The sequence below is a fragment of the Polypterus senegalus genome, chromosome 1 (assembly GCF_016835505.1).
Source record: "Polypterus senegalus isolate Bchr_013 chromosome 1, ASM1683550v1, whole genome shotgun sequence".
Lineage (NCBI taxonomy): Eukaryota > Metazoa > Chordata > Cladistia > Polypteriformes > Polypteridae > Polypterus > Polypterus senegalus.
Window position 1 is genome coordinate 268,765,122 of NC_053154.1, and position 14,270 is coordinate 268,779,391.

The following is a 14,270-nucleotide window of genomic DNA, read 5'->3' on the forward strand; positions in this document are numbered from 1 at the left end:
CAAGCCACTCTTGAACAAGAGACAGCGTCAGAAGCGTCTCGCCTGGGCTAAAGACAAAAAGGACCGGACTGCTGCTGCGTGGTCCAAAGTTATGTTCTCTGATGAAAGTAAATTTTGCATTTCCTTTGGAAATCAAGGTCCCAGAGTCTAGAGGAAGAGAGGAGAGGCACAGAATCCACGTTGCTTGAGGTCCAGTGTAAAGTTTCCACAGTCAGTGATGGTTTGGGGCGCCATGTCATCTGCTGGTGTTGGTCCATTGTTTTTTCTGAGGTCTAAGGTCAACGCAGCCATCTACCAGGAAGTTTTAGAGCACTTCATGCTTCCTGCTGCTGACAAACTTTATGGAGATGCAGATTTCATTTTCCAACAGAACCTGGCACCTGCACACAGTGCCAAAGCTACCAGTACCTGGTTTAAGGACCATGGTATCCCTGTTCTTGATTGGCCAGCAAACTTGCCTGACCTTAACCCCATAGAAAATCTATGGGGTATTGTAAAGAGAAAGATGCAATACGCCAGACCCAACAATTCAGAAGAGCTGAAGGCCACTAACAGAGCAACATGGGCTCTCATAACACCTGAGCAGTGACACAGACTGATCGACTAAATGCCACGCTGCATTGCTGCAGTAATCCAGGCCAAAGGAGTCCCAACTAAATACTGAGTGCTGTACATGCTCATACTTTTCATGTTCATACCTTTCAGTTGGCCAACATTTCTAAAAATCCTTTTTTTGCATTGGTCTTAATTGATATTCTAATTTTCCGAGATACTGAATTTGAGACTTTCATTAGTTGTCAGTTATAATCATCAAAATTAAAAGAAATAAACATTTGAAATACATCAGTCTGTGTGTAATGAATGTATCTAATATACAAGTTTCACTTTTTAAATGGAATTACTGAAATAAATCAACTTTGTCATGATATTCTAATTTTATGACCAGCACCTGTAAGTCTTCTCCAAATCAATTAACAAAACACAAAATGCAAAACCTTTATTTTTCTTGAAGATTCTCTATAAGCTGTCTTAAGCCAAAGACTGCATCAGTTGTTCCTCTCCCTGGCATAAAAATCAGACTGCACCTGCCCTGTGGTGGAATCTTCCCTAAGCCTTCACTTTATAACCCTTTCCCAAATTTTCACTGCATCATCAGCTTTATCCCTCTATAGTTTCCACAGTCCTGACTCTCACCCTTCTCCTTATCAATGTATTATTCAATGTGGTAGTAATGATATATTTATTCATCACTATACAAGGCAAGTCCCGTCTCTTACCATACCAGAATGCAGGGGTAGAACTCAATAGACGCTAACAGACGACTTCCGTCTCTGAGGCTGCGTGGAGTCTTTCATGAACCCCAGTCACGGCAGCTCATTTCTCCTACTCCTTGTAATCAATGAGGGTAAGTGACATAAAGCCAATGTTTGTAAAAGTAAAAAAGAAAAAGCTGTGTTAAAACATATGAAAGAAGGCTAAGTGGTAATGTGTGTGCTTAATATTCATTTTACACTAAACAATATTTCTCTGACACTATAATTTACTGCACAGTGCCACAACTATCCATTGTCTACAATGATCAGATGCAGCCAACAAATTTAGCTTGAAACTTCAGAACAGATTTCAAATCTCTATCACATACTTATTTTTATTTTTTTAAAACTACAATTAGATGTAGCGCCTGCACATGCAATATCAGCTAATAATAGCTTATGGATCTCGTCATCATTTGAGTTGGAATCTGATGTCAATAAAAGCAACTTCAGCCTCATATAGTAAAATGTCATTTAAATACTCTTGTGTACTACTAGTATGTGTAATTACTTTCTATTACCAGTTATTTATGAATATAACCCACTTTAACAAAAATGTCATAAAAAAAACTGTGATAAACTCTTTGATAAAGTGACTAGAAATTAAAAAAATTCCACTGTTCAAACATCAGCAAACCACATCTCTTGACGCTCCTGAATGTCACACCATGTGTTCTTACTTTTTTAAGTTTATTATAGATAAGGCAGTGACACAGTGGCTAGTGTTGTTGCTACATTTTGGTCTAATTCTTACTTATGTGGTCGTTCTGTCTGTGTGCAGATAGTTTGAGTTTGTACTGTATGGGATTGTGCCCTGTGATTGACTGGTATCCTGTCCAGGGTTGGTTACTGAAAATGTGATGAAAAAGCAGGCAAAGAAAATATGCAGACTGAAGGCAGAAAACAATTTTCATGATATTCACAAATACTTGCCAGGTTTTGTACACATCAATTTTTGCATACAGAATAGCTTTAAAAATTTGTCAGTGCACCTGCAGCTTTTCATCTGCTATAAGAGATTAAACCTTATTCTGCAAAAAGTGCAAATAACAAAGAAAAAAAAACCCTGCTCTATTTAGCCTCATTTCCTTCTCCTTCTCTGGGAAAGGAAATAATACTCACTCACATAATTTCTCCTTTTGTCTCACAAAGAGGCTGGGCCATTACCACTTTTGCCATTTTACCATTTTTTGTTTTCTAGCCGAAAGTCATGGGAACGGAGAGGAAAGGTCATTGAGCAGAAAACTATTGTTAGTATTCTAAATTTGGAAACAAGGCAAAACAAAAAAGAGAGGAAAAGTACAGCAACTTCATTAAAGTATACGTATCAAAATATTCAAAGATTTAGGGATTTCAATTATATTTAATGACTGTTTTGCTGAGATGATGGGAGAAAGATTGCATGTTATGTTAAACATGAACTTTTTCATTATCTATATCCACTTGGTCTATATTAGCATGTAGTACAAAGCAGAAACTAATACCTGTTATATTTAACTTTTCCTTTTTTTCTTTTATCTAAAGTGTTAAGTAAATTAACATTTTTAGGCAGGCAAACATATACCTGTATTGAGCCACAATGTACAACTAACATTTTCCACAGCTGAACCAACAGCACTGTAAAATTGTTCATCATAATTGGCGTGGTTCATGAAGAATGGAGATGGCTATAAAACTTAAAGAAAATGAATAAGAGACCAACAATCAGCCAGCCAGCCATCCATATCCCAGACCTGCCTCATCCAGTACAAGGAAACAGGGAATTAGAGCCCATCAGATTACCTCTTTAATTAGGAAGCAAACTCTTTAAGATTGACTGAAAACAATCCATGAATAGATGACCACAAATACAAGCTTACAAATAACTTGCAACATGCACTTCTGCAACATTTGCAGGCTTTGTAAATGTAGCTGTCATCATTAGTAATTCATTACCTCATAAAACACGCAATGAAATTAATTTTTTACTTAATTTTATGTCAGCATTACTGAAAAAATTATATTCAGAATAATAAAAAAAAAAACATGCTTGAAGGGAAAAAACAACATCTAGAGCCCATGGGTTATTTCTTAAATATAGCGCTAAAGGTGCTGTTTTACCCTACAAAATGTACTCAACCCCCTTGGAAGCTTTCACATTTTATTCTTAACGTAACTTTGCATCAAAGCGGATTTAATTTGACTTTTTTGACATTGATCAGCACTGAGTGTCAAAGTGAAAACAGATCACTACAAAGTCATTTAATTGGAAAGCAAACAACAAACACAAAATAACTGATCATGTAAGTATTTATCCCCTTTAATATGACACACCTAAAACATCACAGGAGCAGCCAAGTGGTTTTAGAAGTCCCATCATCATCATCATCATAATAATTTATTATTATTATTAGCTAAATAAACATCTGTCTGAGGTTTCAATTAATTGTAGTATAAATTCACTTGTGTCTAGAAGGTCCAGTTGGTGGTGAGTCAGCATGGTAGCTTAACTTACACAATGAAGACAAAGGAACACTGTAAGCATCTCTGTGAAAAGGTGATGGAAAAACACAAGTCAGGGGATTGAGACAAGAAAATATCCAAGTTAGTGAATATCCATTGTAGTCCACTTAAGAAATGGAAAGATTGTGGTACAGCTGTAAATCTGCCTACAGCAGACCATCCATAAAATCTGAGTGCTTATGCACCAGCAGGGCTGTGGAGTCTGTACATAAAACTTTTGACTCCATGTCCTCATTTATGGTACCACTGACTCAGACTCCTGTTTGTAGTTAGACTAATACACTTACCATGATGACTGAAAGCACACAACATAAAAGACACAAAGCATTTCTCATCACAGCCATCGTAAATCATCAGGTTACTCTTTAGCCGTCTGCACTGTAAACGTCTGGGTTTAAAAGCTCAAATGCCATTGTGGCTTTTTTATATTATTTATTAAACAATACTAAATTGGCCCAAGTGTGTGGTTGGGATGTGTGTGTGTGTTCACCCTGCGATGGACTGGCACCCTGTGCTAGCCAAGACAGGTTTCAGCAGACCCACACAACCCTGTTCAGGATTAAGCAGGTTAGAAAATGACTGACATAAAATTTGGTTAAGTTTAAATCGAATTAGTATACAGTATGTGAAATTGAAAATTTTAACACATTACATTACAATGTACATCAGAATTGGTACATTTTAACAGACTCTGACTCCAGTACACCAATAGTTCCTTCAGTCTTGTCTACTAGTGAGGAAGGCTTGGTTAGAGTTTACCACAAGATGCATGGGTGACTCTGAAGTCAGCTGAAAGAAAATTCTATAGTCTGATGAGGACAAAACTAAATTTGTTGAACATCAGACTGATTGGCATGTTCAGTGAAAGCCAAATCCTGTACATTATCAAAAACAGACTATGAAGCATGGTGGTGGCAGCACCATGCATTGGGGAAACTTCTCTGCAGCAGGTCCTGGATGGCTTATGAAGGTAAAAGGGCAAATGAATTTAGCAAAAAAAAAAAAAAACTTGAAATAGTCTACAAGAAATCTGTGTCTTGGGAGATTCCTTTCCCAGAGAGACAACATCACTACAAATAAAGACAAAGCTAAAGAGGAGTAGCATAAGATCAACAATGTGAATGTCCTGGGTTGGCAGAGTTAAAGTCCAGACCTCAGTCCAACTGAACATTTATGGCTGGACTTGAAAAGATATTAACTCACAATCACCATGAAATCTAACAGAGCTTGAGCAGCTCAGTAAAGACAAATGGGGGACAATTGCAATGTCCAAATGTGCAAATCTGAGACCTGAGTACAAAGACCCAAGGGTTGATTTGATAAAATTGCGGTGGGCTGGTGCCCTGCCCAGGATTTGTTTCCTGCCTTGCGCCCTGTGTTGGCTGGGATTGGCTCCAGCAGACACCAGTGACCCTGTAGTTAGGATATAGCAGATTGGATAATGAATGAATGGATATCTGGAATTAATGCAGATCACTTTGCAGAGATCTGCTTTCACTTTGATATTGATCAATACAAAAAATGCCAAATTACATTGCACTAAGATGCAATGCTGTATAACAATAAAATGTAAATATTTTTTATAGGCACTATAAACAATATAAAACACTTAAGCTTAAGTGCAAATATTATTACCCTATTACCTGTTTTAGGTAAATGATAAAAAAAATAGAATTTCTTTTTAATTTGATAAAAATTTCATTAAAATATGAATATAGAGTAATAAAAAGCACAAGCATTTTATTTCATCATTCAAACTTAAATATATAAATATAATTTAGAACATGCTAGTGTACCAAAGATTTAGTCAGTACGGTATTCAGTCAATGTGAGGACGTACAATAGAATACAGAACAAACTAAGCGTTAGTAGAACTCACAAATTATATAATAGATTATTAATGGGAAATAATTACTTGCAATTGCTATTATTCATTATGCAAAACTTGGTCAATGATTATTTCATGTTGTGGTTCCTAGTCAATGTTTCATTAGATTTACATGTAAAGTTCCATCAATGTCTTCGTTAAAATTTCCCATTAATTCATTCTTACATACATTTATCCTTTAATTGATGTTTCTTTTCTGACTGTACTATATGATCAGTGCACATTACCAATCAGGTTTACCTTAAATACTCTTCTAAAAGTGTTTGTAATTGCTCATGTATCAAATGAACTAGTACTGTACTTGAGCACTTTGAATTTTTTGCTTTGTAAAGTACTTTAAAATACTGTTGTCTATGAAGGGCCCTCATAAAATTAAGGTTAATTAATCAGTGAATTTGATAAGTGAAGCAATAAAATCATAATTAATTAAACTCTTGCTTTGAATAATTTTTGATGTAAAATATTTAAGAAAACAAAAAGATGCCTTATACTTTCAGGAGAGTGGATTTGACTCCAGCCCATTCACTTTTTGCGTCTCTGTTAGATTTTCTTCAAATATTCATCTTACCTCCTACAAACCCTTAAAGGGTTTTCAGTTCAAATATAGAGTTCCATGTTGGAAATTTGCTTTTTGACAGTCGATACAAACTTGCCTGTGTGAGCAAACTACTGTAATACAGCTGCTTCTGTGAAGATCCTCAAAACTTTCAAATGCATCTGGAGGAAGAATGGAATGTTATACACTGTATATTGCAAAACATTAACACAGAAATATTCAAAGAATTAAAAGTCATACCACAAGAAAATACATTAACACTAAACAACCATTTATCTGACATAAATGTTATAATTCATTTCCAGGAATATGCTGGTTTTGCCCCCACCAGCATTTATAATAAAGGATGAATGCGTATCGCATTAAAGAAACAGTTACACCATCTGGAAAATATCTGTCCAATTGCTCTGGACAGGATGACTCAACACAGAAAAAAAAGTAAGAACACAGGAGCAGTTAGTGTGATCTCACGGGGCACAACAGACCCATAGCAAATTAGTGCCTGGCACCACTTCTCAATCAGTTAATCACCATTATGAGGAGGATAATAAAATTATATGTTGAACTGTGGCTTTTTCCATGTTCCTCCAAAAACCAAACCTGCTTCAATCTCTAATAAAGCTGCTACTACACAATAAAACTAACTTTTAACACAAGAACTAGCAACAACAGAAGCTTTGATGCTGTGATTCTGGCATGTTCAGTGAGTGTCAACTTAAAATTTCATGCGTCAGTCAACCTTTTCAGCTACTTCAATCATTTTTATTCTCAGTAGGATAAGTTCACCTTTATGACTAAACCCCTTTGAATGCTGGTGATTTGAATAACTGCCAGCAATTTGTAACAAGAAGTCACATATTTTTAACGGACAGCAAATGAATCAAATATTCCGAAGATTCAGGAATATTTTGCTAAGTAGTATGTGCTGCACAAGGAAGCTTCAATACTGGAGTAACACTAAAAATAATTATTAATATTATGACATTGTCAAACCTGGAAGAATCATTATATTCAACACATACTTTAAAATGGTATTTCCAGGAAGTTCAATCAGGATACTGTTAGCAATGACATAAAAGAAAAACGGAAAAGGCAAAAAGCGTTTGTTGCTAAACTTTTTTTAGTGCCATGAGTGGCATTACCACAGTGGTTAATAGAAGTGAAATTGCAGCTAAATATATTTTAGTAGTCAGTGTCATAAGAAAATCTTTAGATTCAACAATTAAAAAATAAATTCTTTGGTTGAAAACTGACCAACAATGTTGCACATTCTACAAAACATACATTTTGAAATTAGAAGCCACGTAGCCTGAAACAAATTCTTAGACCCACTTAATCCAATTCAGGATCATCTGTCAAATGTATTTAATGTATTAATATATTTGGAAAAACAGCAGCAGTTTTAAAAGAAGTCTGAACTTACATTTTAAACTTTACTAACATTTTGAAGTATACTTCATCTAAAACCAAAAGGGAAAATCAAATTTAAGAAACATGTTTTATTAAACATTTTGAATGTACATTCTTGAGGCTCAGGGTTTCAGTTTTGAACACTCTTCTACAAAAACTGCTGTAAAAATATTTCCTCTTTATACAGTTTTAGTATAAACCAAGTACAATTTGAAAGCTTGAAATAATACAAAGCAGCAAGGAGGTATTTGACAAGTAAAATTATGAGAAAACAAAAGCAAATGTACACAAAGCATTAAGTAAAATGTAAGCTTGAAGCTACTGTAATAAGAAAAGTCTTTGACATTGCTCAGGTAGTCTACTAACAGAAGTGAATATTAGTTGAATAAACTGAAGATGACTATACATTTCAAACATGCTTTCATTTACTGTCATCACTTGTAGAAATCAATTTGCTAATAACTAAATAATGTACAGAATGTATGTATATATATATATATATATATATATATATATATAGTAAAATAAAAATAAACAATAAGGAAAGTCAAAATATCAACTGACAAGGTTGTTTCTTTACAATTGTCCTGTACAGGTAATAAATTGCTTCATGGCGATCATTGTTTTCTTATATATTACAGAAAGAAAGTTTCCTAGTACAGTAATATAAAGTGTAGATGAAAGCTAACCAAACCACTTTCTCTCTTTATTCATAAGTGTATACATTCATGGTACAAAATAAGAGGCTTACAGTAGTTTGCAGGTCATTTTTCAAGATATGATATTTGCACTCATTTTAGGAAGGCCATCATACATTCTAATTAGAGACCTTAGCTTTAGACAAGTAATAATGTTCATCAGATAACTGAATTAGACACATGTTGTGTGAATAATTCTGTAGTGCAATAGGAAATTCCAGAGTTCCAGTCAACAAAGCCCTCCATCAGACCGCCTACCTTACGAGCTCCACTTCCACTCACACATGAGTCAGCGGAGTGTGACCGGATGAGATTTTTTTTTCCTTGCACATTAAACAGTGAACTTTCTACACCTGCCATTTTAGCATTCATTCAAGTTCATTGCATTGTACTTTTGTTTTGAAAAAATAGCAGGCAAATACTACCTAAAGCTAAACTGCAAAACCCAGATACAGACATAATTTATATTGTAGTGTCTCCTTGTCAAACGTAGTCACCTTCAGCAATACTCAGCTGCTGTAAAATCACAGATTTTAGTGTTCTGTACCTTGAAAGACAAAACAGGGAATAGGATATAATCAGATTTTTTTTAAAGTAGGTAGTATTAAGGATTACACATTAAAAACAGGTCTTAAATTTGTCAGTTAGCAAATGTGCTTGTGAGCTGGGTTGTATTTCCCATAAAAAGTATTAGAATTAAATGCTAACTAAGCATTAGAATTTAAATACAAAAAACTACAATTCATACTGGCGCTTACAATGAAACAATGAATATCACAACCATTTACGACCCGGCCTCAAATGGGCATTCAGCATAACAAACATTCTTACGTAGATCTTTGTTTGTGTGTTCGTTTTCATCTTTGAAAAGATATTTTCAAAGAAACAAAAATAGGAATAAAAGAGGATTTGACACAGGGGTCTTGTGGCAGTTTGGGGTATCTGCTTTCATTCAAACATCACAGGAGGCTGCACAGGACTTTGATCAGGTGGTGGTACAGAATAAAAAACAGACACTAATTAGGTGCAAACATAAGTGGAAATGGTCCTCTAGGAAAGCAAACCTCTAAAAGACTCAAGTCTTCAAGACAGTTACAATGCAGCACCACACTCAAACAAAGCATATGTAGTGATAAAATGTTCAGTATGATTTACAGTACTTAATGGATGGAGTTTCAAATAAAGCCATTTGGAAGTTAAAAAATAAGAACTGTGAAAGCAAACTATTTAATATTTGTTTCAACTTCTATTTAATTATAATGCTTGTTTTAGAAGTAAATGTAAAATAATCTACTAATAAAGGTCACAACAAACACAAATCATTTTTAAAAAAACAACACTGTCTTTGTTGACATATCTTACTCCATTAAAAAAGTCCAGTACTGTCAGAGGTGTAATAATATAATAAAATCTCTGACAGGCTTCAATCATGAGGTTGTGGGTTTGTAATCCTGCTATTGACACTGTGTGACCATGAGAAAAGTCACTTCACCTGCCTGTGCTCCAATCAGAAAAACAAAAGAAATGTAACAATGTGTTCAGCACATTATGAACATGCACTTGGATAACTGACATAAGTATTATGTGACAAGTAATGAGAGATTTTTTCCATGAACGTTTTTCACATAACTTGCAGCTGTACAGCATTAGTCTCTATTGGCTTCAATTTGAATCACAAACTCTTTTTTCTCTATTCTGCATGACAACATTAAAATTACATCACTAAAAACTATAAGAGGCATGTATAAAAATGTACCATAGTTCATATGAATGAAACCAGTATTGTACGCATGCAAACCAATTAAGTATGCATGCAGAGAGTATATATTCATAAACCAATAGTGTTAAAATGTAAACAGCTTATGGCCCACTTGGCCCCTCATACACCTGGACGATTCAACAGCTGCCATTCTGTGCCAGTACACTCACGACACATTACCTATTAGGCGGTGAAGGGATGGATGGGAGAGATAGTTAGCCAATTAAGGACTGGAATGAGTTGGGGGCCAGAATATGCAGGCTGTGGTGGGCAATTTAGGATGGACACTGGGATACATCCTACTCTTTATGATGTACAGGAATCATATAAACAACGAGATTCAGGAACTCTGTTTAACATCTCATTTTAAGGATGGTGCCATATGTACAGTACAGAGTCCCCATTACAGCACTGGGATCCTCAAACAGACCACAGGGTAATCGCTCTCTGCTGGCCTCACCAACACCTTTTCCAGCAGCAATCTGAGATTTTTCAAGATGGTCTCACATCCAAGTACTGGCTAGGATCTGAGCATGCTTACTGTTCAGGTGGATTACCTGCTGTAAAGTGCATGTAATATGACTGCTGGTAAGAGCAAGCTCTGAGGCTTTACAGATATGCCCCATGACACCTCGTCAGTTCCAAGCTTAGTTTAAAGTGACAACAGAAAGAGATTTAGTATTACACTGAGCTCAAAGTACTTGATCTTACAGTCAAGGGGTGAGCTGGGGCAAGGGCTCACTTATGGGAGGATGAAAGGTCAGTTTCCACAGGGATAAAGAAAATGAAAGGAGGAGTGCTTTGTTTATTCTGAGGTTAAAAACGGGTCGATGGGGTCAAAACCTGTGAAGGCAAGTCCAGATAAGCAGCAGGGATGTTGTTTTCCTTTTAATTGTATTTTTGTGATCTGCCTTTGCTCATTACTATCATGGATTATTTTTACATAATCAAACAATAATTGAACTTTTTGGATTTCTTGGTATTTACTTTGGGAATGATGGAATGCAAGAAAAGCTCATTCCGAAAACAAATTGCTTGCAATTACAATTAAACTACTTGCTGGAGTCCCTGCTGTTATCAAGTAGACAATGAATCGAAGCAACTGGATATACTGTAGGCCTATATGGCAATATTTGGCAAAAAAGTAAAGAGAGGTTGAATATCCTGTAAATTAAAACTCTTACTAAATACTTACTTTTAAGAACAAGTTATATTACCTTTAAACCTACCTGTTCATTAATTTTGAAATTTCTCTCTCTTCCTCTTCTTTTAATTTTTCAACAAAACTGTCAAGTACAGGCATTTCAAACTTTATGTACTGGGCTACCTAAATAATATAAAAAAAAAAACCAACAAAAGCTGTATTAAGCTAATCTGATTAGTTGCCAACGTGTATGCCCCACATGAACTACTGTGCAGTTTTACATAATTTTTTCTTTATTGATATGTGACAGAACTTCCTCTTTTTTCACAACTTAGCATACACACTATTGTGGGAAAGGAAAAGGATTACTTTTCTTTGTTTGACTGAGTAAACAAAAATTGCCAAACCAAGTTCAGAAGGCTAATTTTCAACCAACTCAAATTATAGAACACTACAGTAAATCAATAATAATTTAAACAATCTGCAGTTATGCAACTGATCATGAACATTCTATGGTCATTTTATAAAGTATATACCTTATTTCAGTTTTAAAGTGAAATACAAGACAGGATAAATGCCGTGCTTAAAACTGCAGATTCCTGCGTATCCTGCCTCTTCTACATTTATTATGTTAACCACCTACCCAAAGTTTCAGTTTTAGTTTTAAAACATAATGTTGATTTTGTCAACTGCTTTCAGTCAACATATAATTTGTTTTACATACAGCAAACAGTGCAAACAGATGATTAATCCGATTCTAGTTTTTTACGAGAGTGGTCCTTTAACTATACAGTTCCTGTTTAGATTTTGGGGCCACTTTAAGTTTACACAACCATGTTGCAAGTCCATCCTCTTATCAGGAAACTCAAGTTTTGCAAGCATTGACAGAGGAGAGGGATACATTTTTTTGCATAATTGACTTTGTGTAGAAGTGGTGGGTGGGATGCACCGTTTCTCAACAAAGTTTGATTTACTTTTGAGGCAAGCTAAATTAAAAAAAAAACACCAAGTGTACTTCCAACTAGAAACAATAATTCCAGCGAAATTGCAACATCAAGTTTTTTGGATATACATTTAAAGATAGTACATGAAGCATGGTTGACTTTGGCTTTAATCTTATAGGTAGTTCTTATGTTGTCATGAATATTCTTTCATAGTCTATTGCCACAAACTTCGTCCTAAAGGATACATGTCTATCCATGCATGTACAGTAAAATGAACTGCCATCACAACTACAAACCGGATTCCAAAAAAGTTGGGACACTATACAAATCGTGAATAAAAACTGAATGCAATGATGTGGAGGTGCCAACTTCTAATATTTTATTCAGAATAGAACATAAATCACGGAACAAAAATTCTCTTTTTATACCCAGTCATGTTGCCAATTGACCTAATTAGTGTTTATTGGTCTTCCAGCTCTTCGTTATGCTCAAATTTACTTTTACCAGCCTCTTATTGCTACTTGTCCCAACTTTTTTGGGATTTGTGGACACCATGAAATTCTGAATCAACATATTTTTCCTTTAAAATGATACATTTACTCGGATTAAACGTTTGATCTGTCATCTACGTTCTATTACAAATAAAATATTGACATTTGCCATCTCCACATCACTGCATTCAGTTTTTATTCACAACTTGTTTAGTGTCCCAACTTTTTTGGAATCCGGTTTGTAATTGTCAGTGCTGGATTCAACTCCTACTCTCTAAGTTGTTGACCATGATAAGCAGATTGAGGGTGGGTAAGCAGTGAAGATTTAAGAATATTATTAAAACTAGAAAAATACCCGTGCTTCGCAGAAGAGAAGTAGTGTGTTAAAGAAGTTATGAAAAAAAGAAAAGGAAACATTTTAAAAATAACGTGACATGATTGTCAATGTAATTGTTTTGTCACTGTTATGAGTGTTGCTGTCATGCACACACACACACACACACACATATATAAACATATATTATTATATATATATATACATATATAAATACACACATATATATATATATATATATATACACATATACATATATATATATATATATATATATATATATATATACACACACATTCTCAAACACGTGCGCATGGTAGGCAGCTAAAGGGCTTAAATGAAAGCAGTTCAGAGGCATGCTGGGATGTGGCAAAGTGCACTGACTCTTTTTCTCACTTCCCTGTAGACCATTCCTGGGAGACTCCACCTGGCTCTCTTGATATCACTTCCGGGACCGAACCAATGGAAACAGACCTTACCAGCTCCGGCCCCCCTGATGTCACGTCCGGGCCTGATCCAATGAGCGATGAACACATGCCCGATTCTTATGACCTCACTTCCTGTCTTCCCCTTTAAAAGCCTGCCCTTTTCCCCTTTTCCCTCAGTCTTGTTTTGGACTCGGTTGTATGCACTTCAGTGCTCTGTATTTCAACAAAACGATTTTGCAGCCAGGAAACCTGATTATACGGGTGGCTGCCCCAAACCTTTATCTGAGTATGTCTCATTCTTGTGACATTGGCGTAGTCGGCAGGATCGAGAAGTCCTGGAAGAGAAGGGGACAGGACCTGCAACACATCCAGGTGGGATTGTACCGGGGCCCAGTTTCCAGGCGGGGAGGGTGTCTCGTGTTTCGGAGTGGCCCGGTACAGGCTCTGCTTCCGGCATGCTCCACTAGGCAATCTAGACAGGCCAGGGAGTATTCAGGAGGGGCTCACAGGACTTGGGCTGCTTCGGAAGGGGGAGGCGAAGAGGGCGGTTTGTGCTCTCTCGGAGGAGAGTGCCCACCTCCCTGTGAAGCAACAGCCCCGATTTCCACCTAGGGGTGCCCCAGACTGGCAGGTGAGTAACCTGAAAAACTGGAGGTTTGACCCAGAGCGGCCAACCCCACAGCAAGCCTGGTCCCTATGGGCAAAAGTAGGGCAGTGGCTGCGGCCACAGAAACTTAAGCCCTTCCAAGTAATAGAGCAGGTGGCTTGCTGCCTGCTTCTGGACACACTACCCCGTGGCTTCA

The 14,270-nt window shown here is 36.1% G+C and overlaps 1 protein-coding gene across 1 annotated transcript in view; it reads right to left on the reverse strand.

Moving 5' to 3' along the window:
• Window positions 1-7,738: 7,738 nt before the first annotated feature.
• Window positions 7,739-14,270, reverse strand: part of rassf4a (Ras association domain family member 4a) — a 120,413-nt gene continuing 113,881 nt past the window's right edge. The window contains exons 11-12 of the mRNA XM_039773745.1: window positions 11,356-11,453; window positions 7,739-8,914 (exon numbers count right to left, since the gene is read on the reverse strand). Coding sequence (XP_039629679.1) covers window positions 8,851-8,914; window positions 11,356-11,453 — 162 coding nt within the window. The 3' untranslated portion in view covers window positions 7,739-8,850. The remainder of the gene's footprint in view (window positions 8,915-11,355; window positions 11,454-14,270) is intronic.